At 47.0% G+C, this 23,803-nt stretch overlaps 1 protein-coding gene across 18 annotated transcripts in view; it reads left to right on the forward strand.

The window, feature by feature from the left end:
* The window catches only part of tns1b (tensin 1b), a 174,858-nt gene that overhangs the window by 95,966 nt on the left and 55,089 nt on the right, over nt 1-23,803 (forward strand). For all 18 annotated transcript variants that reach the window (XM_048977918.1, XM_048977916.1, XM_048977914.1 and 15 more), the window contains 2 exons: nt 12,646-12,684; nt 20,953-20,994. In XM_048977918.1, coding sequence (XP_048833875.1) covers nt 12,646-12,684; nt 20,953-20,994 — 81 coding nt within the window. The remainder of the gene's footprint in view (nt 1-12,645; nt 12,685-20,952; nt 20,995-23,803) is intronic.

The following is a 23,803-nucleotide window of genomic DNA, read 5'->3' on the forward strand; positions in this document are numbered from 1 at the left end:
CCAGTGCGTGTCGGTGATGGCGCTCATCCCTGGGGGAGCCTGCCATTCTGCCCTCGTTTCTGCAAATGCCAGTCCAGTCCAGCCCGCGCTGGGGGGTGCTCTCCTCAAATCCCACACCGTCTGCCCTTGCTGGGATTGAGGCACCTAGAAGTTGTGAACCATCTCAGCTAAGATCCCGGACCTGGGATTGGAGAACATGCCTGCAGGTTGACGAACCGGTCCTACTACATGAGTTGGCCTGTGAGGGCCCCCGCTGTTTGTCCCCCCCCCCCACTCCACGGCTTTTACTCTCTCCACAGTACCCCTGCAGGAAATTACCCCCATCACTCACCACTGACCCGAGGTGAATTCAGAGGCATCTGAGAGGTCACAGCATGTAGAACTGGCCCGGACAGCGATTCTCAGTGATTCCGACAGGGCTGCCCCCCACCCCCAATCTAATTTAGAGAGCTGTGTTTGTTATATAGAAAACAAGGAAGTATCACTTTTCTCAATAAAATAAGCAAATTCTGTTATCCGTGGCTGGGAGATAAAGCTCATTGTAAAACGTCCAGGTAGAATTTTCCTGAGGCACGGAAGGCTGCCAGTTCACACCTCGCTTCCACAAATGGGCCATTTTCACGGTGACCTGCGATCCAGCTGTTAGCGCAGCGCTAAGAACAGGCGGGCCGAGGAACACACTCTGTAAATCCTAAAGTTAAATCGGGAGCGCAGTGTCATTTCCCCCCCAACGATCACTCATTGTGTGATCTTTGTGCGGTCTGTGCCGGAACAACTCGCATATCTCTCCAAGTTATCAGTCCCGGGAAAAATTCCTCATCTTGATTCCGCGCATCCAGAATGCGGCAGAGGTCCAAAGCAAACGGGGAGCCGCACATACGGAATCGGCATCGGAGATGTTTGGGAGGTGTGCATGGGAGTGGATGGCAGAGCTTTTGTGTCCAGATTTACGGCGGCTGGCGGATGCCGGAGTGTTGCTGTGCTCCTGTATAGTGCAGCAGAATTAATAAGTGGCAGAGCAGTTGAGGAGTAAAGTATGAGGCGTGGCTGTATGGATAGGGGGGAGGAGTCTCGATTTCTCAATGACATCATGTGCATTCCGTATGCCCCTCCCCCCCTTGTAATTTTGCTGATATTCCTGGCAGGAAGATTTATTAAAAAGGAGGGCTAAGCCTACTTTGGGGGTCTGATTTTAATCAAAAGGAATGAGCACAACCTATTTAAGCTAATTAGTGTACAATTATTTGGACCCAGTGACACCCCTGACTGCTGGTACTCGCATGGCTCAGTTAGTGTCGGGGGGGGGGGGGGGCAGGGCCTATTAATCCTGCATGCGATTTTTGCTCATACTGTTCTCACATTATGGTCTCAAAATCAATGCGATTAAAGTTAACGCGATTAACAAAATAATAATGCATTATGACTTCAAAGCACCTCCTTATTCCTTTGTTTTGGTATCGCCGGTGGCGGCCAGCAGGGGGTGCCGGAGGTGACGCTCGTCTAGTCACCATATGGGCTTTGACTGGCGAAACCAGATTGCGTACAGTGGACAGACACATTTCCGCTCAAGGGGCAGGGTGGGAGGGAACGATCCAGTAGCACAATGCAGGGTTTGTGTGATCCAGGTGAATGTCTGTTATATGAGAGACGTGGTTCAGGTTTAGCCGCTGAGGCTGTTCGGAGGCTGATCCCTTCACCTACTGCTCATTTGTGCGATCTGCTCTTGGGGACCATGTGTGGTCTTGGAGAGAAGGGAAGTCTGTCTATGTTATTAATTAAACAGACTGTCTGCTTAGCTTTTACATAACTAATCTATGGTGGAAAGTTCTCAGTCCTACGTTCAGGTAGTGAGGTAGGTTCCCCAGAACATAATAATACATAACAGAACTTTCTGTGAGCACCCAGTACCTAGGACATTATAAAGGTAATCAGGAACAGCATTATGCAGACGTATAAAGCATTATAACAGATGACATAAGCAGGTGCGTGTGAGCTTGTGACCTACCACATTACGTAATATTATATAACTGTACTGACCTTATGATGTGTGCTGGGTCACTTCACACATAAGGGAATGTCTGACTTTCTCATTTTCGAGCGAGGAACAGCGCACGTGCCCATGGGCACGAGGCCGTATGTGTTGACCTGGTAGAAAAATCGCTGACTGGAACAGATATGGCAGCTTACGTAATGACACCTTGTTTACATTCCATATTTTTTGACAAATATCTCGAGGATGTATTTGAACTTTAAGGTGAAATGACGTGTGAGATAAGTTCTGCGTTGCCAACGTATCCTAGATCAGCAGATCGAGTGTTTGACGGGCTGATGTGAGAGCCTCGTCGTTTGCGAGGTGGGGGGGGGGGGGGGGGGTCTCTGATTTTGCTTCGGGGTGTTTTTTTCATCCATTAACGACGTCACGATGACTTAGAGGACACACTGGGGCCTCAGCACAGTGACAGGTTAACTGCACCCCTGTGGGGGGCACCAAATGCAGTGTCCTGCTGACATTCCTTTGAAGCCCCGGGCTCCAGACCCCCCCCCCCTCCGCGTTCCTGTTCTCTGCCTTTAATGAAGACTGATGACTGGCCGCACGGACGTCGTTGTTGCCTCAGTCGTCCTGGAACCGCAATGAAAACAAATAAGTAACAGACACTGTCATGTCGGACCACTGCGGGGTGGGGGGGGGCGCATACCACCTTCCCAGCTTGTAAACAGGCAACTGTGGACACTGGTGTCAAGTCTTCATTATTGGGACTGCAGAGCTTCGGAAGATGGGACTGGCATCCCAGATTTCTTCAGCTCTATCTAGTCTCTGTAAGCAACTACTGCACCCCCACCACCTTAAAAAAAAAAAAGTTAATCCCGAAATGAAACAATTTGGACGCGTCACGAGCCTGGGGCTGAAGGTCTGGATGAATCCGGATGAGCCCAGAATGATTTGTTTGGCTCAGATGTTTTGACAGACCAGCTCTCGGTTTGAGAATTCTATACATCACATCAGTCCCACTCCAGGGTGCTGCGATCACTGTAACCTCAGGGAGAGAGATGGAGAGTTCAATATGATGACCCTCGGACAGATTTGGTCTCAATGCTAAGCATCTTATGTCTTAGGATACTAGCAGTGCCCCTGAAACAGTTCTTCATCATTCTTTAATTCCTAATACCTTTTAAAATCATTCATTGCTCTCAGTTTAGTCACCGTCTTGTCATTTTCTCTGAGTGCAGCTTCCTCTTTACAATCTTTCAGTATGTGTCAGAGCTGCCCGACTCCCAAATTGTTAAAGTCTCGCGGTCGGATTTTTATCGCGTCGAACGGTGTTTTGGAGGAAATGGTTGAAAGTCATACATATGTGAAGCGGATCAGATATCTTGCACATAGCTGCGCTAAAGAGGTTTGGCTGCTCTTGTAGCTCTGCAGTGAGCCCAGGGGAAAGTCATTTAGAGTTTGTTAAAACATCCTGCTTTTAATTCACCAGAGTTGGCGTGTGAAGCCTTTACCTGAAAGTTCATTCCGGCATTATTCCGTTTTATAGTTTTTCCTAATTAATCCAGACGACACTGCAGTCCAAAATAACAGCGTCTGTTAATCTCATTTTCATTATTATTGTTTTGTTAGTATTAATATTTTAGAAGAATGGAAAGATTGAGTATAGTAAGAATCAGTGAATTTGTCCGTACATACATCCATCCATCCATCCATCAATTTTCCATCAGTCTATCCAGAATTGGACCATCAGGAGCTCAGTGTCCATCTGAGGAAGTTCAGGGCGCCGGGCAGGAACCCTTATATATGAAGACACCAAATGTTCCTTTTGCATAGCTGTCAGTGCCACTATTGTCTGTTCTGTTTCCATGCTGTCTGGAGTTATGGAAGGTTTACGATCTGAGCATGGTTGTGTTTTAGACTTTAGATTTACATGGGGGGGGGGGTTACAGCTGGTTTCCTATGCCAGCATTCCAGGCTGAGGCACCACTGAGACAAATAACGATCCCTAATGGGAATGCTGGATCGCTGTTACTAATGGGGGCTGATTCGAAAAAATAGCTTCATGTAATCAAGCAGTCTGGTCCTTCTCTTATAATGGCCGTTATTGACTAATGGCAGCGGTCGGAGAGGCAGGAATAGAAAATGCCATTTTCCATTTTCGTCCCAATGTTGTTCTTTACGTCGGCCTTCCACTGTTTGATGTTTGCGCGTAGTTCAGGGAGGGGTTTTGATTCGTGGATGCTGGTGGAACTGTCCGCGATGATTGGATGCTTCTCTCCCTGTCAGAGATCGTTTTCCCTGATTACCATGTCCTACCACTGTGATGGACTGGATGCTGTGACCTCAGGTAACCCCTTTGTCCTTATTCAGAATGATGTGGAATCGAACCCGTATACATGACCACGAGGAAGCCTGGCTGTTTTAGACCTTTTCTTGGCACAGGTCGGACAGTGGAGATTTAAGCCGAGCTTGCAGTACAGACCACCCTGTCAGTAATACTGATATTAGATCCCTATAGTACGTGATGTAGCTGGTCATTCAGGTACTTTATGGCTTTAAGAACAATGTTTAATCTGCATGGCCGAATGCTGTTTGGTGCCCAATACACCTCCAAACAGCTCCAATGTGCTGATTTGTGTATAAGCATTATAAATTATGCATACTGTAGCATTCGAGTGTATGTGTGCAATAGATATATATAGCAGCAAATACAATGTTAGATTTTCATATTTTTTTTACATATTATATATTGTAGAATATGTGTGCTGATGCATATTGTAATAATCATATGTATTCCTGCTATATTAACTACTCACTTATTGTTTATCATATGTATGTCTAATACTGCTGGGGAAGTGAACATTAAAAATAATGATTCAAACTTTGTGAGATTTGTAGTGTCTACAGGTACTGTGCCTATTCTCTTAATGGTAATAATTTCAATAATTTCAGGCTCAATATTTTAGCTCAAACTCAACCCGGCCCTCAGGTCCCCCCAGATATTACACATTTTAGCTCCTTCCCAGCTCCCAAAACACCTAAACCAAACAATCAAGAACGGCTAGTGCAGGGGCACTGGAAGCTGGGAGGGAGCAGAACAACATAAAAAAAAAAACAGAACTGCCTGAGCATCTGCGAGGACTGGTTTGAGAAACACTGGTTTAGCTTGCGTGTTCTTACTTACTGGCAGATCTTAACAGCAAACGTGTTAAGTGTGTAACGTGAGCCTGTCTGTTTCGGCTGTGAATCCTCTTCTATGAGGAAGCCGGCGGGACCTGTATGCTGAAGGCTGAGATTGTCCGAAACCGGACTTAGCGAAGGCTTCGCTAACTAGGGTCCTTGCAGTGGACGGCCCCCGGCCTGGCAGGCCCTCCTGTTCTGTCTGTAACCAATCTCCCGGAGAGGGTTCCAGCACCATGGGGCTGTGTTTGGATTGCGGTTCTGATGTCTCGCACGTGCTTTTAAGCGGGGCCAGCGCTGGAAGGTGCCCCCGGGCCAGCGCCAGCAGCCTCTCTCCACTGCACCGCAGGTTGGGCCCAGTTAGCCGTGGGTCTCAGCATCTGCAGGCCGCTTACTCAGACCAGGCAGAATCGATGGCTTGACGCAGGATCTATCTCCAACCAATGAGGTGATCTTCTTCCTTTTTGACACTGAAACACAATAGACGCAATAGACCAGCCAGTTATCTGCTTCTTACTCTTAATTATCCTCCTCTTTGCGATATTTGCATTATGTTCATATTCGTTCATTGTTTACCGTGCATATGGCAATAATCTCTTGAATTTTGAACGGAAGCTGTTGGTCATTGACCCTTGGTAATTATATTTTTCTTCACCGTAATATATTTTTAAACAGTGGGTAGATACGTGTATTTTGCTTATCTGCTGTGGTGGTGTTTTCTGCTTTTGTTTTTCTTGAATTTGAATTTCTTGAATTTTATCAGACCCGCATGTCCCTGTCGAATGTTTATCCAAAGCTAGCAGCTCTCACTGTGCGGTTTCTAGGCTGCTGTACTCTTGTTTGCGCCCCCCCCAAAAAAAAAAATGAAGACCGGGCTCCCCGCAGGGAAGCCCCACCCCGGCGCTGGTGTCCCCTGGAGCGGCAGTAAACCAAGGACGCTGTTTTCCTAAACTGCGCTTGAAAAAAATTCAGAATGGCAAGAATGGCGTTTACCCGTGACCTCTGGCTACTCCGCAGCCTCGCTTTCGTGTTTCTATTCCATGTGAATTTCCACCTCGTACGTTTTTTTCAGGCCGTGTGGGGTCACTTGTGGGGTGTGTAATTTTAAACTGAGAACGAATCCATTTAATCATTTCTGACAGCTCTCTCTCTTTAAGTATGTTTGTGTGTACACACACAAACATGCGCTCACACAATATGCAGTATTTACTCCTTAGACCTTTTAAAATAACTATTATTCTTTGCTCTCCATTCTTACATTACGTAGCATGTTTTCATTAAGGTATGTCCGGGAATATTTCTGAATTTCTCACGTGTACTGTGAAAAAATTATGGATTCAGTAGAGTAAAAAAATACAGTAGAATGCAAAGAGAGTTTATTATATGCTGAAATACTGCGTTAAATTGTACTGTAAGGGAAGGGTTATATTTATGTGTTAGATGGAAGGAGTCGTAATTATTTTTTATGCAAGGAAATGGGGGAGGAGTTGCCAGATGTTCACAGAAGGAGCTTAATAGGGGCCAGTTGCAGCAAGATTCATATCAGCAGCGACGCAGAAACATCTATCTTTGGCATCAGGTATTTGTGGTGCTGGGGTGTTGGGGATTGTTTGACAGTGTGTCTTCAGCCTGCAGTCATGTAAGCTCGAAAAATCAAACCCGGGCCTTAAAAACCCTCATCTGCTTGCAAAATGACAAAACAAGTCTCGTTGCTGCACGGCCAGCTGCTTGTTTGTGACCCAAATGCTCCTCGCCTGAATGCCGCAGTGTCAGTGGCCTGTCTGAACCTGCCCATCCCACGGCGGACGCACATGCTGCTCCGGAGGTGGACACCATTACAGAGGAGGGGAGCCTGGGGTGTCTGGGGGACACAGCCAGTCACGACCGGGTCGATGATCCGTGCTCTGAGTGCTGAGGTCTCCCCTCGCCATTGGTGATTGCCCCCCCCCCAGTGCTGCCTGCCCTCTTGCCCTCTCGTCTCTCCTCTTTTAGACAAAACAGAGTGTACTTACTTTCTGGCTTATAGTCTTGTCTTCTGCACCACCCATCCCCCCCCCCCCCCCGGCGGTCATTTTATGATTTGTATTGGAACATAGTCTTGCAAATGTTCGGTTTCATATTACATATCTCGCAGATTTCGGGGGGGGGGGCGCGCAGCATAACTCAATGTCTTCAGCCAGAAGTGAAAAGACAGACCCCCCACCAGTGCCCAGGCTGAGTAAATCAGGAGGAGAAAGAGAGCGGGGGAGGGGGGGCTGAGTGTCAGATACCGGGGGCATTTCCCATCTGAGGATAATCGAAGAGCATGGCTGGGATGCTGGATGGCTTCTGGAGGAGCTCGTCTGGCTACCTCCGCAGTGGGACTGCGGTCTGCACCTTATCCCTGACATACGGCAGCCGCAGTTCCACGTCCAGCCTCTTTGGGGGCGGAGGGTGCCGGGAGCAGCTCTGTGCCTCTGTAGCTCCAGGGCCTTTTATGGAAGAACTTCTCCCTCAGCCCCGATGGGCCAACCACACATGAGCCAGGCGGGTGGTCAGTTACCATGGCGATCTTGGAGGGAGAAGAAAGCCAAGCTAAGAGATGGAGGTGTCAGTCAGGCAGGCTTCGATGTCGGACGTTTGCTAGGCAGGTATCTGGAGCACCTGAACGTTGTCTGTTCACACCCAGCCCTTCCCAGCACCGTGCTCCGATGACCGGCGTCTATTTGGCCACGGGACAGCGTTCCGTTCCCCTCGTCGACATCACCAGCGCCAAATCTGTTCCCAGTTGTCAGGTCTTGCTTCAGTCTGGATACTCATAAACTGGGGTGCCCCCAAGCACTGGATCCCTTGGAAATACTCACGTTTTTACACTGCAAATCTGACTATTAAACTGAATAACCGCTAAAAAAAACAAACCTGTACAGACCCACGGTACATGGGCGCTATTTATGTTTCCCAGTGGCCATTCCAGGGAACTGACGTCACTGCAGTTTAGCTAATTTCTAAACTCCCGGTGCAGTTTACTGTCCCGGCCAGCGTGAAAACGGAAACTTTTCCTGCCATGTGCATCCCTTACCCCGCTAATGCGTGATTTTGTAGTTGTTATTTCAGTAGTTTGATTTACATTCAATAATTGTTTTACTTAATCACTAAGGGCTTTCGAAAAAAATTGATCACGGTGGCTGGCCAGTCCACATTCCCCACTGACACGGCCTGTTGTTCAAGTGTAATGGATCAGTGTTTAAGGTCGTTAATGCAAACATCTGTGGAATGCATGCGAAAACACAATTAGTCTTAATTATGTTGCCTTCTCTTCAGAGCGCTGTCAGCGGTACGGCGCACCCGTCCGCTCACTCGCACGCCAGTCCGCCACAGATCTCGTCGTCTACAGCCCCGTCTTTTAATGTTCTTTAATGTTTTTTTCCTCCCCATCGTGGCTGACGTCTCTGCAGCTACTAAATGGCAGCCCAGACACATCCATCCATCTTCTAGCCGATTATCCTGAGCACAGGGTCAGGGTGGGTGGAGTGGGGGGATGTTGCTGGAACCTATCCCAGGTACAGTGGGGCACAGGGCAGGGGTACAGCCTGCATGGGGCGGCCTAAACACATTAAAAAAGCAAAACAAATAAGAGTAAACTATCGGTGCCATTGATCAGCGTGTCTAAAATGAATGATTGTGTAACAGAATTACCGAGGTTTGGAAGGCAAAAATGTACAAAAGAGAGACTGGGATAAAAATATGTGTGGGTGGGGGGGGGGTGAAGATAAATTCATGTGAGCTGATGGGGAGGCTGACGGGCCTCAGGCTGCGTACTCATAATAGCGATAAATCTGCGAGCCTCGGGTTCTGGCTCTGCATGAAGGAGCCTGTGCTGCTCAGGGGGCCATGGAAGCCTAACATGGGTCATGTGGAGAAAGGCAGGCGCCAGGAGCGCTCTGTACGCCCGCGGAGGCCACGCCCCCACCCCCAGTGTGTTTGTGGTCTTCCACAGCCAACCCACCCCGCCCCCTCGCAGCTACACTCTCACCTGCCCCCCATGGCCTGGCCCCACGGGGGCCCTTTTACGTGCTTTCGCCTGTCCTACCCATGACCAGGAGGGCCTCGAGTTCAAGCAGCTGGGTACCGGCTGGACACCCCCACTGAAATAAGCTGAGGCTCCAGCGTAATGCTCATCTGCACCCGGGCAGAATCCCAGCTATACTCTCAAGCCCGTCGTTCCCTGAACAATTCCCGGGTGTCTCCCATTCAGCGCCACCGTTTCCGCGCAAAATGGGCTTTGAGGGGGATTCCGAGGGATTTGACGTTTCCCGGATTATTAGGTTAAATGTTATCCGTGTGGCTTTGCCCGTCACTTGTGTGCAGCGTAAAGAGTTCCACGGCCGGGGGAGTTTTCCTGGAAAGCGCCATAGTCGTTTGTCGTTAATAGTGCGTGGAATCTGTTAACGTTTCACAATGGCTATCGCTTTATCAGGGCCGATCTCGCTCCTGCTCTCTACCTTTATGGCTGTTCGGAGAGCTTTCCCACCCTGCACTGTGAGCTATGAGTTTCTGGTCCTTTTCCAAGAGGCTGGGTAGTGACTCATGCCGTCTTCAACAGCCTGTGGTCTTGCATGTCACCCATAGGTCCCCCAAAGTGTTTTTTGGATTAACCAGCATAGAAAGCACATATAACTCCGCCCGGAAAGGCCATCGCTGACTTGAACGCGACTCAGAAGCCTTCGCCTATTGTCAATTCAGCTTGACTTTGTTATCGATTGACGTGTTTCTCTCTTTGATCCCCCTGTTTATCACGGGCTTAACCTGGATCGTTTGCATCCACAGCTCATTGCCGTATTGGGTTCGCCGGCTCCCTGATGCATAAACCTTGGAAAACCCTCCTTTTTCCTTGATTAGAAAGACCTTTAGCCCAGGCTTGTCAGGGCAGGACATTCCTGCTGTCCGGGGAAAAGGCGAAGCCACGGTGGAGAAAGCAGGGGGAGCCAGAGAAGGAAGAAAAGCACGGATGGAATGATTATTGATTGCAGGTGGGGGAAACTGTCATCACCCCAACCTGGAAACAGGCAGGGTCAGTGGATGGAATCCTGCCCTGAGATAGACCAGGCCCAGCGAGCGTGGAAGGGCGGATTAGCGGGTGAGGGTGGGGGTGCAGAGGTGCAATTAAAGGGGTGATGGTGTGGTGAGGGTAGAGGGGGGGCCAGCATGCAGAGAGTGCTCAGAGAAGAGAGGAGGGGGGTATTTAAGAGTACGGTTGTAGATAATGACCTTGGAGATCCATTCATCCTTCAGGCATCAACAGAAATCCATTTTATGAACTAAACCAGCTTCTGCATCTTATCACAGTTTACGTATAGTTGGTAGATATGAGATACAAGCATTATTGTTTTATACAGAGGTGAAATTGCATATGAAAGTTTGGATTTGTTAATTATGATCTAGCTTTTTCATGCGATTGATCTCGCATCCTGTTACGGGGTGCAATTAAAATGAGATCATACTTTTATTAGTCATGTTCTAAATATCCTCTGTGATGACTGGCATGCCAGACAGCATCCTGTTGACATATATCGTCAAGAAAACGCAGGCAGGAACCAACCGGCAGAGACAACGCTATGACCTTTCTAGATAACAAGCAAAGACTCCGAATATAATTTCAGCGATGATGGAGAGCCATTGAGAGAGAGAGAGAGAGATAGAGAGAGAGCGCAAAGTGATTATACATTCCGGTTTATGCTGCCAAGCTGCTTAAAGGAGGCAGGGCATTGGAAGTCAATAACTATCAATTACGCCGAGACGTTAACTCAAAACAGATGCGAGCATCCAGGCCTCTCCTGCTCACTCACAGACAGGCAATTAGTCAAAGTGTTGTATGAGCTTAACAGGGAACAGACAGGGGTCAATGTTAGCGATAAGCCGTCTGTACCATGTCAGTGCTGAAAACGACCGACAGTGCAGCACTCCCTCCTACGACTTTTAAAAATTATGCTCCCTCATGAAGACAGATATTGAGCTTTAAATTTAGTCTAAACCTTGTTCTGGTTTAAATGTTTGGAGTGCTGCATTTATTTATTATTTTTTTTGTTCCTTGACTTCTACGAAATAAATGAGATGATTTATTGTGCTGATGATCAAGTGGGAATGACGAGATAACCTGTGATTATCCGTGTGTATGTGTGTGTGTGTGTGTGCAGTGCATTCATTTCAATTTGTGGAGAAGCTGTCTCCGGATTTCCACCAAAGGATCCGTCTTAATGCATCGATTCGGGACATTATCATGCTGTTATTCACTGCAGTCCGTCGCTGTTACCTTAGAATTATGGGGTTTCGACAGCAGCCAGTATTTAACCCTATTATTCCTGATTTTGGTGAATAACGACGTAAACCATACTGGCCATCTTGTGAGCATCAGTCACCTTCTTCTCTCCCCCCTACAACACAGACATTTATTGTCATGACTTACTGCTGGAAGCGATTTTATTATCACTTTGGTCCAATGATCTGCATTTTCAGTGAATTTCCACTCCGCTTCCTCTCCATTAGCTGCACCGAATCGCTAATAACAACCTGCTCAACCAAACAGCCAATCACGTGGCTGCAGCTGAAAACATACAGCATACAGACAGGGTCACTTACTGTCAGGGGTGGTTCTGGGATTTTGTTTAAACAGAGGGGTCAACGTTATCACTGGCTAATGATATGCCTTGAATCGACGAGTGACAGGGAAGGAGGCAATCTATGGGCCAATCAGCTTTCAGCCCTTGTAGCCCCGCCCCTGCGTATACCCCTGCTACAACAGCTAAGATGCGTGATCTAGTTGATTGTAAATGCAGCGTGATTGTTGATGCCATACATGGTGGTTCCAATATGTCAGAAACAGTCACCCTCCTGGGATTTTCACAAACTGCGGTGTCTAGAGTTTACAGAGAATTGTGCAGTAAACTAATAAAAACGGATCAAGTCAATGGCCTTTCTGTGGATAAAAACACCTTGTTAATGAGTGAGGTCACTGGTGAACGGCCAGATTCGTTAAAGCCAACAGGAAGGCAACTAGTGTAAAAATAACAGCTCAGTACAGCAGTGACATGCAGAAAGGCTTCTCTCAATGCAAAACCTGTCAACTCTATAATCAGTTATGAAGGTAAAATGGCTCCTTCCTAATACTGGATACTGAATATGTAACTGATAATGTGGCCACTGAGTGTAAGAGCCCTGTACATCTTACTCTGACTTGGAGTGGTGGCCACATCAACAGCGTTCAGGTCCTTCACTGCTGTCCAGGCTAATGAAGCAGACCAACATAACATTGTGCTGCATAAATTCACCTGTATCTCCCCCCCCACCCTTTTAATATTCTGTCGTTGTATGCAACAGTGCGCTGTGAGTTGTAAGAGCACCGGAAGAACTTTCCGGACATAATGTTCTTATGTGAAAGTTTTTTTTGTTTTTTTTTAATTCAAGCCCATATGTGACCATGCTGTTCTCCTGTTTTTCAGGTGTCTGCATCCTGTGTTCCAACTGCTAACTATGAACTGGTGAGTCTGTAATTCCCCCATTAATGTACCTCTAGGGTATTCTGTCCTTCTAAACTACAAACAGATTGAGTATTTCTTGTGAACCCTATCATTATTGTTTTTGAGTAAAAATTCTTTTTTCGGAAGAGTAACTTACGAGCGCGCACAGGTCTTGATGCAAATTACCGCCATCATTTCAATAGAAGGATCTTGGGAAATGCAGTGTTTATATCAGGTTTCCGGTCCTGGAGGGCTAGAATCCAGCACAGTTTGTAGATTTCCCTGGTCAAACACACCCACAAAACGATTAAGATTGTTTGAGCTGGGAAATCTACAAACTGTGTTGGATTCTGGCCCTCAAAGACCAGATCTGGGGAACCTTGGCTTACATGCAGGCATTCTGCTTGCATACGGCCTTCGGCGTTGTGCTTTTGACAGTGGGCCTCGTGTGTTTACAAGCGTCACAGAAAGAACTTGCCTGGGAATCTGAACTTGCCCAGTCCCAATGCACTGAAAATGCCCAGTGGGGATCTGAGGCATTCGTGTCTTGTTTGGTTTTAGCTCTCGATGCACTGGATTGACTATAAAAGGTTATCTTTCAGCAGTGTATTCTGGGAATTTTTTTTCTGATGCAGAGATTATTATTTTGAACAGTTACCTTTATAGAGTTCTTGTTCTTTATAAATGTGCTTTCTGCTTTCTGATGGTTGGCTGCCAATATTTATAACCAGGCTGTGATGGTGGGGGGGGGGGCATGGGGGTTTGGTGAAATACTTTTGGTCAGATATCCTCCAGGACAGTCACATCCCACCGCATTCCAGAAGAGGGGTCTACAGAGATTCTAATCAAGCGGATTACTGATGATTTCCCACTTAAACTGATGAGCTCAGCTATAAAACGTACTCCTGTGTTATTTTATGAACTGTAAATTGGAGAAAATGTGAAAGTTCCAGAATTTTTTTCTAACTGTGGAGCTGGTGAAGTGTTTTAAGTTGAATTATATTCTGTGACGCATTCATAAATTTTATACCATCTACGTGCACACGCCAACCGAAGAGGAGATTTCCAACACTCACTCAGTCCACGGGATATGTTTTCACAAAAATGTCTGTGTACTTAGCGAGCTTTGGAAATTCACTGAAGCTTCTTCTTTAGATCACATGAAGACTGAGTTCCTTTTGGTTCCCGATACTGTGCCATAGGATAAGGGAGCCTGACTTCAGGTCATCAGTGATCTCACCTGAGAAAGAACAAAAAAAACGCACTGAGCGAGTTTTGGATATTTGCTCTTAAATTAATGCATGTAATTAAAATATTTAAAAATGTTTTAAAGACTTCATATTTGCTCGATATTCCATGCATGCTGTTTGCTTCTCATCTGTCTGCAAGTGTCTGAGCGATGACTCCTAAGTAGTGTTTCCCAGTCTGGTCCTCAGGTACTTGCAGATAGTCCACGTTTTTTGCTCAGAAATGTGGACCATCTAGCGAGGTCCCGGGAGGGAGCAAAGACGTGTACCGTCTGTTGGACCATGAGGACATGGCTCCTTTTGGGGTATTTCAGGTTCAGTCTGTTAAGGTGATGGATTACCAGCTCGCTGCGACATCCTGAATGCCTTTTACACTAATACATCCCCATTCCTCCCCGCCTCGTCCTTCAAAGACAGACTCACAGGTCTCTGGGATTCTGTCCCGCAGCAATAATGTACTGACTGTAAACCTCCCCCCCTCCGTGTTACTGCGGGCAGTTAATCAGGCTGAAATGGAAAGCATGAGGCTGTGGGCAAATGCAGTTTATTGAAAACTTGTTCAAGGTCCTAATCATATTCATAGGTATGCTGTTTGTGCTTGAGGAGGGGGCTCGTAATTAAGGCCAGGGGATTGCAGAGCAGGGCGGGCCTCCACACTTTGGGTGAATTCGCCAGCTCTTGGGCTGTGGGAGGAGCCTGTGATTTATGCTGCCTGGAGCAGGTCAGGACTCAGGGAATGTGTGCTGTAAATTACGCTTGTAAATCACATGGTGTTGCATTAGGGGGGTAGGATGTTTGGGCAGTATGCTTGCATGGCTTGGTCTGAGAGTGCGCATTTTCTTTTATGTCCGGTACCTGAATAGACATCTGTGTGAAACTCAGGCACTAGATGGGGTGACAGGAGCCCCCACCGATATCTAATGAAAACTTATTTCTGAATAATTTCTCAGAATTATACATGGAGGGTTCTAGATGCTGGGCTGTCATGGTAACTCAGTGGGCAGCACTGTTCCCTCACCTTGAGGGTTAGGGATTGAATCTCACCTTCATTCTGCTCCTGGAGTTTGCATGGTCTCCCTCTCCGGCTTCCTCCCTCAGGAAAGATGCCCAATTAGGCTAATCGTCATCTCTAAATTGCCCATTGTGTATGAGTATGTTTATGAGCGTGCTTGGTGGCCCCGCCTCGTGCCCTATGCATCCTAGGATAGGCTCTGGGCTCCCCGTGATTCTCTCTTGGATAAGTGCTTGGAAGATGGATGGATGGATGGATGGATGGATGGATGGATGGACAGAGGGGTTTTTAGCACCATGACTTTATAACAAGCTATTCATGATGGATTTTGGTAAAACTCTGAGGGAGAAAGTTAATAAACAAACGTGACACAGAGGGGCTTCATTATGGAGCCGCCAAGCCCTGTACACTTCGCGGCCCTCTGCTGTTTTTCTTCCCTTCTTAAACCCTGTAAGACATAAGCAGGGTCTTTAATTCCCGTGTTTACTCTGCCGGCCTGTATGGCATCTGACGTTCTACAGAGCTTGCTAGGCTCTCCGTGACTGCAGACCTCCTGTGCTTCAGTAGAAGTCGAGTCTGCTTTGGGATTCGAGGGACCAGAAGCAGGGGTGTGTACAGGGGAGGGGCCACAGGGGCACTGCCCCTAGCTGAAAGCTAATTGGCCCCCGGGGTGCCGCCTCCCTTGTCATTTACCGATTCAAAGCATATTATTGGTTGGCCAAACTTTATGAATTATGCCCCCCCTCGCTTAAAAAAATCTTAGAATCTCCCTACAGAAGCTGGGTGGTTAATCTTGGTACTCAGATGACAAGCTCTAGACCAGCAAAATGCCGGCTTCTTGTCAAGGACGTTCTGAGGGTGACTTGACCTTGGGCTGGCTCAGGAGCCCAGTGAGCGGGACCTTCTGGGAAAGCAACACCAACGGGGCCATTTCAACTTCACGTTGGCCCCAAGCGTGTCGGGCAGAACCATGTTAGCAGCAGTTTACAGTAGATCAGGTTCTGAGAAGATGAGCTGCTTTGCTGCTGTCTCACTTTTTCCTTGTTATATCTGCCCGTACCTGCAGTGGTTGCCCGGACCTTCTCTCCCTGGCTGTGATGGCACTTACGTCATACCGCAGAAAAACGCGTGAGGGACTCAAGCCAGGCCCATCACTGCATAATGACTCTAACTGCAGTATCAAGATGGGCAAGGCTGCCTCAATTAGGAAACTGTTTATAGCATCACATAGTTGGCCAATTTGCTTATTGTGTTCTGTATATAAGTTAGGGCCAAGAATTCCATTACGGTGTGAGATTTCAATCTCACAACCATGCGCATGCATGTGAACAATATGCAAAATCTTACATCTTAAAAAATAAGCCTACTGGCTGTTTATCCTGATGAAAAAGTGGTTGGAAATAGAAACAATTTTTTTTTGTAATAGGCTACTTCCATAACATATTATCTGCTCTTACATGAGCTGCTTGTCTCTCCAGGAGTATGTGGGAAAGAACGAGGCTCTTGGGATTTATGGAATTCTTACGGAACAAATGTTTACTCTTTTTTTTCTCATTTACTTGATATGGCCCCCGAAGCAATAATAAGTAGGACTTCGGTATTGACATGGTTTACAGAAAAAAAACAAATCATTTGTGCGAAATATTTGCGCACTCTGTAGCGAATTTTATATCTCGATGTATAAATGGCACTTTTTTTGTATCCAGCCAGCAGATCTAGTTTGGTTTTATGTTAGTCTTCGTAAGCCGGAAGTATAAAAGTGCATGCCAGAGAGCTTGGGGAGGTGAGGATGTCAGCGGAATCATCCAGTGTCCCAGCGTCTCTGTGTTTATGTTTGCATGAGCGCTCGTGGGACTTCCCATCCTGGGCTTCGCTGGTTATTTAACAGTGGGTTGGAAAGTGCCCCATTCAAAGGGGTCGCTGTTCTCCCGTGTGACATCCTGTGGCCTTGCCGTGAGAACTGTTTGGGGGGGGGCACAGTTCACCCATAGAGGAGGTCCCCACATCAGCAGCTCTTCTGGAGAGCCTGGCCTGAGGCTTGTCCAGGCCGCCGTAAACGCGACGTCGCTCTAATGTAAATATTGACCCAAAGACGTGGACGTCGAACGCCTTTGAGACGCGCCAAGCAGCTCGTACCAGACAGCCAGCGCCTCTGCTCTGTGCCTGGTGTGTTTATACATGGTCCTGTTTTCGAAAACTGGCCTGGCCATTGCCGGTTCCGTAATAAATCAGGGTAGTGCCGTAGCCAAGCGACTGCATGGAATAGCATTCCTTTTTAGGCGCTGAATGTGGACGATTCTGACAGGAAACTCAGGTGCTCGCTGCCAGCTGGTGGGCTTTCATGTACCCGCAGCTCCTCACACACACACACACACACACACTGATATGCTGCCTCTCCCAAACACTCCCACACACAGGTATGCTCACTTGCTCGCTAGCTGTAACAAAACTCCCAAGTATACCTGATCATCTAGCTAAACTGTTTTCTTTGAGTACATAATGAAAAAATTCCTGTATGAGGAATTTTTGGGCTCCTGACATCATGCCAGGTATTCCTGCTGTGAGATCAATGATTATAAACAGCCGTTAGCTGATTGTGGTATCCCTGGGCAATACACTTGTTTTTTTTCCCCCATGCAGTTCCCCACTTCACCTGCAGGAGGCAGTACAGTGCAGCTGCTCGCAGAGCCTGGTTCCTTTTAGTCTCCCCTGCCATGCTCACTTGTTGTTTAGCGGTATTCTCTACAGAGCCTAGACAGCAGAGGATAATCCAGCAGAATTAAAGTCAAATATTAACACTATCTTTCGTAATGTAAAATGATGAAAACAAATGTGAATGATTTTAAGTATTTAAGTAAGGTTTAAAGAATCAATTATTGCTGCAATTCTCTGCACTTAGTAACACTTGCAGTCCGTGTTTCAAATTCCATAATGTTTTCCATCCGTCTACCAAGTGCTTAGCCAGTGAAGGGTCACAGAAGTCCTGGAGCCCATCCCAGGCAGTACAGAACAACAGGCACGCCCTGGATGGGATGCCAGTCCGTCACAGGGCACGCAAACACATTCCCGGAGACACACAATGGAAGTCTTAGGAACATCAATTTATCTAGCAGTGGCATGTTTTTGGATTCTGGGAAGAAACCTGAGCACCCAGGGGAACACACCCACACCGAACGAGATTTCATGTTGTGTACTTATGTATTTTTCATCTTTAAGTACAAATATGCCACTAGTGATCGCAGTTATGGACTGATGATAAGTCAACTGGGGCTCAACACCAACATTATGGTGCTGAGCCTCAGTAAGAAGACTAGCCAAGTCAGCGCACCCCTCTGCGACAGCCAAGCAGCACCACCGGGTGCTGGTCCAAACGGACTCTTCTGAAGGTACATTGCACAATGCTGGGGTGTTGCGAATGGAGCAAACAGGTGTTGGTACCAAAGGCATTGGAGCTGATCTGAAATGGTAGTTCTCTTGGTCGGCTGTTTCTCCCCTCAGCCCCGACAAGCTCCTGGAGGAGGCCATCTTGGAGTCACGTGGAGAGCAATGTTCCCTTTGATCAGCTAAATTGGGCCGTAAATATTGCTTGTTTTGGCTTTGTGAAACATTGCTCTCATGACTGAAGATGAGAATCTCCTTATTTTTAATGTTGTTCTCATGCTGGGGGAACCCCGCCAACTAATGAGTTTTCACTAAAAGAGAGACACTGTAGCTTTTCCTTAACATTTCCTGCGGCGTGTGCTTAAAGCGCTGCAGGTTCTCGCTGCAGGTTCTCGCTGCAGGTTCTCGCTGCAGGTTCTCGCCCAGTCGGCACGTGACTTTTTCTCTATGACAACAGTCCTGACCCCCTTTACTGCCCGGATGCCGTAAGCTGCACCTCTCTGTCTGCGCCGATGGCAGCAGATCCAACGAGGGGGGAAGCTTAGATCATCTCTGGGCTCACTGCCTTCCCAGAGCCCCTGCCGAGCTTCTGAAGCTGAAACGGTGCCGCGGGCAGAAGCTGCAGGGATTAGGAAGCATTTACAAATAGACTGGCTCTGTCCTTATGCTTAATTCTGCTCTGTTAACATTAATCTCTGCTGTCTCTGTGTGATACCGAGCCAGGGCCTTAATGCTGAGGTAAATAGAGACATGAGTACAGTCTTAAGGCAACTGAAGACTTTTGTGTTGCCTCAGATCAATGACACTGACTACAGGTCTGGCTGGAGTCATTGCCGTAAATGTGAGTTAAAACTGTGGTCTTCATACAGCTTCAGACTGGAGTCTGGTGCAGAAAGCCTTCTCGGAGTGCAGTTATATTCGGGGAGGTCAAAAGTCAACAGTTCAGTACTTCATTCATGGTAATCCCACTCTCAAAAATATCAGTACCCTCGGCATTGAATATTTGAGACTGTTGGCCATCTGGCAGGATGACGGTAACCAGTGTTCACTCCGTGGTTATCGTTGCTGTTTTGACTGCTGCAGGACGTTGGATTCCATGCCTCCCCCCCCCCCCCCCCCATACGCCGCAAAAACCAGGCCAGAGACCTTCTGAAGCGACGCACAGATAATTCAGTAATTTTCAGAGATGCGATGACTCACTGTGAACGCTATGACTGATCAGTCCCAGCTGCCAATCAGGGGACGGATGCTGCGCTGCTCAGTGGTCACCTCAGCTATGGCAGGCTGTGTTCTGGACCCGCCGCCCCCCTTGACAGCCTATAATTTCCTTCCAGAGTTACTGTGTTCCAGGAAGTTCATAGAAACCTGCTATTGCTGTCTTACTGATTGGCCCATATTTTTCCTTTTAGTTAAGAGAATGATTGGAGATTTGTTTATTTGTTTGTTTATATTTGAAAATTGTAAAAGCCCTTGGTGACTTGTGGACAAAGGGAATATGGTTATTTAAACTGCGTCATCCACTATGACAACCAAGCATGCATTGGAAGGTCAGGGAATGTTTTAAAGGGCGCATGCGTGAAATAATGAAGGATTTCCTTCCACTAAATGCACATTCGTCTTGTTTTTGGTAATATCCCCTTAATTTAATTTCTTAATTTTTCATATTAAGGACTCCATACCCCCGGCTCTGACATGGGGCCTATTTTGCCATAGTCGAAACATGCTGAGGTTTTCCAGATCAGTTCTGGCATATGACATCATCGGTCCCACTGACTGACTCGTTATAAATAAATGCCTTTTAAAAAAAGACACCCTGAAGGGAGACAGAACATCTGTGGAGGGTTTGTGCTGTATGTTTCCTTGCTCTATATGGTCTCCTGACTTTCGCTTCTTGACTAATGGAGAAAAAATGTCTCTCTGTCACCCCTGATAAATATTTATACTGCAGCTTTGTTAGTGTTTATACAGAACCCAGGCTCGCTCACCCCGATGGTCCCGGTCCTTGCTTTGTCTGCCTCTCTGTACCAATGGGAATGCCACGCAAATGGTTTTCCAAAGGGACATTTCACTGAACACTTTGGAAACTTAATTTGACGTGTCGTTCTTCCGTGTCATATTTTCTAAGTTCACATTCCAACAAAGACACAAGAGCGGACCGTCCTGCTTTACCTTTCACTCTCAAAGTCCTAAATTTTTCTTAGTAATTTAGGGTTCATGAGATCTGTTTTGTAGGGTGGCTGAGATATTGCTTTGGTTTGGAAGCCTAACCCTAATCCACGCTACTGTCTTCATCACTTAGCTCTCCCTTAAAGATATCATTGGCTGTTGCTGCTGGGTTGATGTAATCCACGTGACCGCAGTATTTTTCTTGGAATGAAATGTGTCTGACTCGATGACTGATTGCTTGATTGATTAACATCGAGCTGTGCTCTCTAACCCTCAAGCTATTTGAAGAGTCATACTCCTGACTCAAAAATCGTCTTGCAGAGTCATCAAGGTGCCAAGTCAGTAAGGGGATTCTTATGATTTGTTTGGGGAGCTGGGTGCTTGTCGTCTCAGGTGGGAGGTTTCCTGCAGGGAGCTGATGAGGGCCTTCATAGCGTTTGTAGAGTTTACTCATTCTTCTCTCCTCCTTTTTCCTCTTTTCAGCCTCCCAGCAACGATCTCCCGCTGAAACATGTAGAAACCCCGGTAAGTTGAAGCTGCACTTTTTACATACGTACCTACACAGAAACGATCACCCATCTCTGGAGTCATGTCTCGGGGTTGACAGCAGTCCCCTGGGGACACCCTGCATGGAAAGCACATACACAAAGCCACAGTTATATCCATCCATTTTCCAAACCGCTTATCCTACTGGGTCGCGGGGGGTTCGGAGCCTATCCCGGAAGCAATGGGCACGAGGCAGGGAACAACCCAGGATGGGGGGCCAGCCCATCGCAGGGCACACTCACACACCATTCACACACACAGGCATTCCTATGGACAATTTAGCAAGTCCAATTAGCCTCAGCATGTTTTTGGACTGTGGGGGGAAACCGGAGTACCCGGAGGAAACCCCACGACGACATGGGGAGAACATGCAAACTCCACACACATGTGACCCAGGCGGAGACTCGAACCTGGGTCCCAGAGGTGTGAGGCAACAGTGCTAACCACTGCACCACCATGCTGCCCCCGCTGCAGTTATATACCAAGAGAAATTTGAGATGCTGATCCACCTTTGGACTTTGCTTTGTGTTGCTTGGATGAGCATCCTGGCCCAGTGTTTCTCCATGCAGTCCTCATGGACCCTCAGTTTGCTGCCTGCCAATTCCCAGCACACCTGTACCAGCCACTTGGTGTTCTTGATTATCTGGTTCAAGTGCTGGGAACTGGAAGAGCAAAAATGTAGATGGGATACTTGAGGACTGGGTTCAGAAATGCCACTGTACTGGGTAGTGGCTGGAGGATGGATGTATGTTTGGATGGATGGATTGGGAATGGAAAACTTACTGTAATTGAGCCAGGTTTTATTGGCTGGTTGCTACACCACCGATCCTTTGGGAGCATTATGGAGCACAGAGGTGGCCCACCCCAGCAGTGAAAGGTGTACCTCCCTCCGATTAGCACTGGCGGTCTGTAAAGACGCTTTATCAGCATGATGTATGAGCAAACTTGTGTAAAGAGAGTGTTTAGTTTGGTGGAGGCGTGTGCTAGTTGACAACACAGCCACTGCCTTCAAGGAACCTGGCCAAGTTTGATTCATAATAAGTGAACAAATTTGGAAGGATAATGTCTCTGTGTGTTTGGGAACTTCTGCCCTCCCTGGTATTATGGGCTTGGGAATCGCCCCTGATCCATTAAACACATTTTCGGATACGTTCTACTGAGCGGCCAACAGCAATACTTTTAAATGTCAACAAGAAAATTTAACGAGGTTGTTACCACCGCCTGCCTTGGATTACACCCAGTGCAATTTTTCCTGCCGTTAAATGTGCATTTGTAGTATTGTTCGGTTTGCCGTGTCTGCTGGAGGAATGATTAATTAATTGCCCAGGCTCGGTGTGAATGCCGCTGAACTGGACTGAGGTCCAGGAAATGCAGGTGGGGGGCTGCGCTTCTGAGCTTCTCCAGGACAGACACTGTGACATAGTCCAAGCGTGGCTAAGCGCTGTATAATTTCCATACCCTGCCTTGTTGGCGGGGCACCCGACTTGCCCCGGCACAGCTGCGTGTGACTAACCTTGCGGACGCCACGGCGTTGATCCGAATAATTTTCAGGCCGGAATTCCCCGTGGTTCAAGCTGGGACAGCATCATCGAATCCTCAGCCCCCTGAGACAGAGAGAAAGAACCATCTGGGTTGAAAAATGGTATAACAATGCAGGCTGGCCTGTGGGGGGGGAAGGGGGTTTTAAGAAGAGGCTGCACATGTTAGTGAGGCAGTGAAAGCAAATAATGCCTCACAGATTTATGCTTCTAATTGACTTGCATATGCTTGCATGCATGCTTTAAAAATCTGTTAATCGACACGTGAAAATCATTCCCCTGTCCCGGCAAACACATACAATTATGTGTAGTTTCTTACATTCTTCTAAAATATGGCCCCCCTCCCGCCTTTGAGACTTGACCCCCCCCCCACTCTGTAATATGACACTTCCTGTTCCAAACCAAATAAAGCAGAGCACAACCCCCCGTGTCACGTGTCCGTTTGTGTACCTTGACGTGACGTGTGCAAAACGTTCAGCTGGTGCTCGTGAGGCTGTGCAGCTTCTTTGTTTGTGCGTCTCTTTTGCTCCTTGTGTGCCTGGTTTTTGTAGCTTTTAGCTACAAAAAAACAGATCATGGAATTCCATTATATTATAAGGCATGCTAAAATTTCATATGCATTTCTGTGCAATAGTTTTAATGGTGTGACGAGGTCTGAGAGACTAATGGGAGAGGAAGCAAATCTTTGCCAAATTAAATTTTCAGAGAAATGCCAGTGGGTGCATTAAATATCTAATTGGCATTTCCTTCCTTCTGAGTATTTGTTGCAGTTCATGCAGTACTATGCAAAACACACATGCACCCCAATGTAGTTAGGGCCCCCCACCATTGTTTCACACATAAATTTTTGCTATATACAGTACTCTGCAAAAGTCTTAGGCAGTCAAAGAAAATATTTAAAGTCAGTTATCTGAGAATACTTAATTTAGCATTAGAACATGTGCAAATTACGTTAACACGATAAATCCTAAGAACAACTTCTTTTCTCCAAGAATTACTGATCTTATTGTATGGTTAGATGAACATCTCTTCAGTTCCCAAAACTCTCCTCAGGGGCACCTCAGCCATTCCCTGTATTTGTAAAATTTTACCATTTAACGTTTAATTGACTTTATTAGTTAAATAACTCAATGAGGTATTGACTTGAAAAACAAGGTATGTAATTGGTCAAATATTGGATTGTTGCTACAAATACCGGTGTTACTTCAGTAGAGGTTTGGAAATGGCCAAGCTGACACACTTCGACGGAC

Source organism: Brienomyrus brachyistius, chromosome 16, assembly GCF_023856365.1.
Source record: "Brienomyrus brachyistius isolate T26 chromosome 16, BBRACH_0.4, whole genome shotgun sequence".
Taxonomy (NCBI): Eukaryota; Metazoa; Chordata; class Actinopteri; order Osteoglossiformes; family Mormyridae; genus Brienomyrus; species Brienomyrus brachyistius.